The sequence below is a fragment of the Gracilinanus agilis genome, unplaced genomic scaffold (genome assembly GCF_016433145.1).
Source record: "Gracilinanus agilis isolate LMUSP501 unplaced genomic scaffold, AgileGrace unplaced_scaffold53538, whole genome shotgun sequence".
Taxonomy (NCBI): domain Eukaryota; kingdom Metazoa; phylum Chordata; class Mammalia; order Didelphimorphia; family Didelphidae; genus Gracilinanus; species Gracilinanus agilis.
This window is the reverse complement of record NW_025388619.1, coordinates 5,942-11,389: the sequence shown is the minus strand read 5'-3', so window position 1 is coordinate 11,389 and position 5,448 is coordinate 5,942. Positions and strand designations below refer to the sequence as shown.

The following is a 5,448-nucleotide window of genomic DNA, read 5'->3' as shown; positions in this document are numbered from 1 at the left end:
CCCCCGGCCTGCGCAAGCTGGGCCCCCCGGGGTCCGTGTATGACGTGCCACGTGACCCGGCCCCGGCCGGCAGCCGGGCCGCCTCCTTGGAGGCCGATGGGGACGGCGTGTACGACGTGCCTCCCCAGGCTGACCGTGAGCCCCGCGCCGACGGCAAGCGGCTGTCCGCCTCGAGCACGGGCAGCACCCGCAGCAACCTGTCGTCCTCATCCCTAGACGTGGCCCCCACGAAGGAGCCGCCCATGGACCTGGAGGCCGCCATGGACACGCTGGCCCGGCTGCAGCACGGCGTTGGCGCCGCTGTCGCCCGCCTCATGGCCTTCGTGGGCGGCAGCGGCTGGCGGGAGCCGGAGCTGCTTGAGCCCCACGTGCCGGGCCTGCGGGCTGCCACGGCTGAGGTCAGGGCGGCCGTCAGGGAGCTGCTGGAGTTCGCCCGGGGGGCCGTGGGCCACGCAGCACATGCCACAGACCGGGCCCTGCACGCCAAGCTGACCAGGCAGCTGCAGAAGATGGAGGACGCTTACCAGGCGCTGCTGGCGCACAGCCAGGCCCTGGACGGCTGCCAGTGGGCCCTGAGCGCCCTCACGGCCGGGGGGCAGCCCCCGGGGGCCACCGACAGCCTGGACGGCCTGGTGACGTGCTCGCGGGGCATCCCCGACGACACCAAGCAGCTGGCCTCCTTCCTGCACGGGAACGCCTCGCTGCTCTTCAGAAGGACAAAGCCTGATGCAGGCAGCCAGCCTGGGCCCCCCAGCCTCCACCCCCAGCCCACCCAGCCCCCTGACAAGGCGAGCAGCATCCAGTCCAGGCCCCTGCCCTCCCCCCCCAAATTCACTTCCCAGGACTCCCCTGACGGGCAGTATGAGAACAGCGAGGGAGGCTGGATGGAGGATTACGACTACGTCCACTTGCAGGTACGGGAGCCGGGTAGGTGGAGAGGCCCGGAGATGCCCCTGCCAAGAGCTGAGGCCCCGGGAGCACTTCTGCCCCTCAGCCCCTTCACCTTCCATCCCTCGTTCTGGTTCTCTCCTCTTCCCTCCTCGCCTCCCTGGGAGAGGCCTGAGGGGTGGCTGCCCTGGGCCTCGTCTGTGTGGCCCTGAGACCAGGAAGGGGGGGACCCTTGGGGTTCAGCCTGGGGACAAGCCCTGGAGCCCATGGCAGGGAGGGTTCTTTCCTCACAAGGTAGGGGTGACTGTGCCCCACAGAGCGCCTGGACTCCTGGGAGTTTAGGGATTGCAGAGCCCGACGCATCCTGGTGGGCTTCTCAGAGGCGGATTGGCCTCCATCTACTGAGTCAGAGGGTCAGGAGCCGGGATTAGTCAGAAGGAGTCCTTTGGGGCTGCCTCCCTGCCTCCTCCACAGGGTCCTTCGGGCTCCTCTCTTTGCCAGTCACTTGGAGGAAGCTCCTCGGGTCCCAGAGCAGGCAGTGCCAGCCCCCAGCCCTGAGGAGGGATACCAGGCCTCGGGGCAGAGGAGGGCCCGGAGCACAACGATGCCTGCAGGTTCTTGTGGGCACACACTGGCCTTCCCCTTCAAGGCCCAGACTGTAGCTGGGCAGGCTGGGCTGGAGGGAGGGGGGAGGCCCGTGGGGTAGCCGGACCCCATCCTAACTGCCTCCATGACCCTCCCTCATAGGGAAAAGAAGAGTTTGAGAAAACCCAGAAGGAGCTCTTAGAGAAGGGCAACATCATCCGGCAGGGCAAAGGGCAGCTGGAGCAACAGCAGGTGAGTCTGTGCCCCCCCCCCCCCCCCCCAGCAGCTATTGCCCATACCTTAGCCACAGGTGAGGGGAAGGGGCCAGCCTCATCCCCATTTCACAGATGAGGGGGGAACGCTTTGCTTGGGGCCGCTCGCCGGGGGTGTGTCAGACCCAGATGAGGCCTCCCGCCTCCATCCAGAGCCTGCCACACTTCCTCCTGGCTGCCGCCTCTCCCCCCGTTCCCCGCCCTACGACCGTGGCCGGCTCCCCACCTCCTCCTCCCTCTGTGAAATGGGGGTGTCGAGGCCCACCGTGCCTTTGGCCTCAGTGCCTGCGGGAGGCCACCCGGAGAGGCCCCGCTCGGACTGAACTCACAGCCCACCCCTTGTCTCCCCTCCAGCTGAAGCAGTTCGAGCGGCTAGAGCAGGAGGTGTCGCGGCCCATCGAGCATGACCTGTCAGGCTGGACGCCGTCCCAGCCTCTGGCGCCAGGCCGGCCTGGGGGGTTGGGGCCCTCTGACCGGCAGCTGCTCCTCTTCTACCTGGAGCAGTGCGAGTCCAACCTGACCACCCTGACCAATGCCGTGGACGCTTTCTTCAGCGCCGTCGCCACCAACCAGCCTCCCAAGATCTTCGTGGCCCACAGCAAGTTCGTCATCCTCAGCGCCCACAAGCTGGTGTTCATCGGCGACACGCTGTCGCGCCAAGCCAAGGCCCCGGATGTGCGCAGCCAGGTGACCCACTACAGCAACCTGCTGTGCGACATGCTCAAGGAGATCGTGGTGACCACCAAGACGGCCGCCCTGCAGTACCCCTCGCCCACGGCTGCCCAGGACATGGTGGACCGCGTGAAGGAGCTGGGCCAGAGTACGCAGCAGTTCAGGCGCGTCCTGGGCCAGCTGGCCGCGGCCTGAGCCCAAGGGGGGGTGGGGGCACCCTGACACCCTGGACGGTGGGCTCCTGCGGCCGGACTGTACATGAATTTGTATATATTGGAAAAGAGAAGGCTGCAGGGATGGAGGCGCCCTGGGACAGGGAGGCCTGGAGGGAGGCTGAACCTCTTGCCCTGCTCCTGCCCCCCAACCTTACTGCGCCTGTGCCCGTGTCTGTGTGGGGGACAGAGGAAAACACTAAAGAACTATTTTTCATTATTGATTTTCCAATCATGTGATTAATGGTCTACATTTAAATAATAAAAAAAAACACAACCCAAACTCAAAGGGGCCCCACCACATGTAAAAGGGGAGGCCTACGCCGTGGGGAGAGCTGGGGGGGCCACATGTAAAAGGGGAGGTGGCCTACGCCGTGGGGAGAGCTGGGGGGAGGGGTGCCCCGCTCCTTTGAGCCTGCCCACTCTGACTCCAGGATCCGGGGGGCCCTTCCTATATATAACCCCACACGGAAGCCTGCTCGTGTCACCTCGGCAGAGAGGGCTTGGGGTCAGGGGCCCCCCACGGCCAACCCAGCTCTCTTCTGCTTAGCCAGTACCTGTAGAGGCCAAAGGCACCCCCACATCGACACAACCTGTGGGAGAAAAGTGTCTCCCACAGGCAGAGTGCAGGAATACGAACTGAGTACTCTCCCTGTCTGTCTGGCTCTGGCTCCATCTCTCCCCTCTGTCTGTTTGTCTCTGTATCTGTCTTTGTCTCCATCTCTCTCTCCCCTCTGTCTGTCTGTCTCCATTTCTTTGTCTCTCTCCCTCCATCTCTCATTTTGAGGCACCATCCCTGGGGTCCGAGGAAGGATGGGGATGGAGTGGGGGGCATGGAGGCAGGGGCAGACGGTGAGAGTCTGGGCAGAGACTGCCGTGCTTCGGGGCTCAGCCGGTGGCACCCAGATGCCCTGCCCTGATTACTTCCTGCCTCTCCACAGTGTGGCCGCAGGATTCTCTGAATCGGACCTAAAAGCTTGGGTTTCCATCCAGAAATGAGCCGGGCTCGTAGGCCTGGAGCAGGGAAGACCTCCAGACCCTTCCTCGTGGTGGGGCCCAGGACAACTCAATGCGTTTGCCTCCGTTTCCTCAACTGTAAAATGGGGACAACGACAGTGCCAACCTCCCAGGCTTGGCGTGTGCGCCAAATGAGACGCTGTCTGTAAAGCATTTGGCACGGTGCCTGGCACGTGCGGAGGAGGCGCTCATTCCCGTCTCCCGGGCCGTAGACACGGATGTTCCTGCGCCTGGATAGGCCGTGCCCTCGAGGAGCTCACGAGGTACACGGAGATCCGCGCAGGGCTTTTGGGGGGAGGAAGCTAGGAGAAAGACACGGGCGACAAGCCGTCAGAAAAGAGGGCAGCGATGATCGAGCCTCCAGGAAATGGGCTCACCGGGCAGCGCCACACCCCTGCCCACCGCCCTGGCCAGAGTGAGCGTGTCTAAACCCCTCCCCATGAAGAGCTGGGCTCTGGGACCAGCCTTGCCATTTAGCTCCCCAGGAGACCTTGGCTGAGTCCCTCCACTTCTGTTGGCCACCCTGCTGCCTTGGGGGAGCCCATGGACAGGAGCTCTCGTGCTAGGCAGGGCCGGTTGTCCTGGAGTGGCTCCCCCAAGAGGCCCCCAGACGGGGGCAGTACGTGGAAATGCCCCCCTTCCCTCTCCCAGGCTTCCCTTTAGCCCAGGCGCTCCACGGCCTGGGCGCCGGAGGACCTGGCACCACAGCCCCATCGCCTTCTCCAACAGCTGGCCACAGCAGCTGTTGGCTCTTGAGCCGGCAGCTCGGGCCGAGGAGGGGCAGGGAGTGTGGCGGGCACCTGTGCCCTCCTCAGAGACACCCTGGCGGGCAGCTGCCCGTCTCTGGAGTAGCCCCCTCCCCCCATGCCTCCAGGACTGCTCTCGGTCCTGTTGGGGGGGTGACGGGCCGAATGCAGGGAGGCTGGGAAACGTGTGCTCTAGTAAAGCACACGTGTAGAGCTGTGTGCATGCATCTAGGCGGCCCACGTGGGCCTCTCACTCAGAATCAACACAGTAAGGGCTAGGCAAGGGGGCACGGATTTGAACTCGAGATAAGGAGCCTTCCTGACTCCAGATGGAGCCCTATCCACTGGGCCACCCAGCCGGTGGGATCCCTCTTCCAAGTCCTCCAAGACAGCTGTTGAGTTCTCCCCGAGTCTTCTCCAAACCTTCTTCCCAATCCCTTCGGCCACCATGATGCGATTTCCAAACCCCTCACTCTAGTGCTATGGCAAGTGCCTGGGTTCGAACCCCACTTCCTGCTTAGACGATGGGGGAGCAGAGACCTCCGTGCTTTCCTTAGTCAGCGCGGAAGGGTAAGGCTTGAGCCACCCAAGTAAAGCTGAATGTGGAGCCTTTTGAGAAGAAGGTAAGCCCCCTGGCATTGGGGGAAGCACTTGGTTGGTGTGGGGGGAAGTGTAGAGAGCCTCCACCTCCACCCCAACATCCAGGGCTCTCTCTGGCTCTACCTGTGTCTGTGTCTATAAATCACCCGATTCGTGGATATGAACCACGAATGGGAGTTCTGGGATGGACGGAGGAGCCTCCGGGACCCCAGGAGATGGGCTGATAAGAGAATTATGGGAAAGAGATCCAGAGAGAAGCCCCAAAACAAGTGTTCTTAATCGGAGATCCATAGGTGGATGTCCATAAACTTGGAACTTGGCACTCTTAAGTGGTTTTTATGATTTTATTTCATGCCATAGAAAAACATTATTCCAAGAAGAGGTCCACAGGTTCCCCCCGGTAGCCAGAGGGCTCGAGGGCGCAAAAATGGTTAAGAAGCTCTCATCTAGGGGACT

The 5,448-nt window shown here is 63.1% G+C and overlaps 1 protein-coding gene across 1 annotated transcript; it reads left to right on the top strand.

Annotated features, from left to right (window-relative positions):
• Nucleotides 1-5: 5 nt before the first annotated feature.
• On the top strand, nucleotides 6-2,917 carry LOC123255869 (breast cancer anti-estrogen resistance protein 1-like; the record flags this gene model as incomplete). Its single annotated transcript, XM_044684589.1, has 3 exons — nucleotides 6-914; nucleotides 1,636-1,725; nucleotides 2,100-2,917. Coding segments are annotated over 3 exons (1,512 nt in total), but the record flags the coding sequence as incomplete, so codon positions are not given.
• Nucleotides 2,918-5,448: the final 2,531 nt, after the last annotated feature.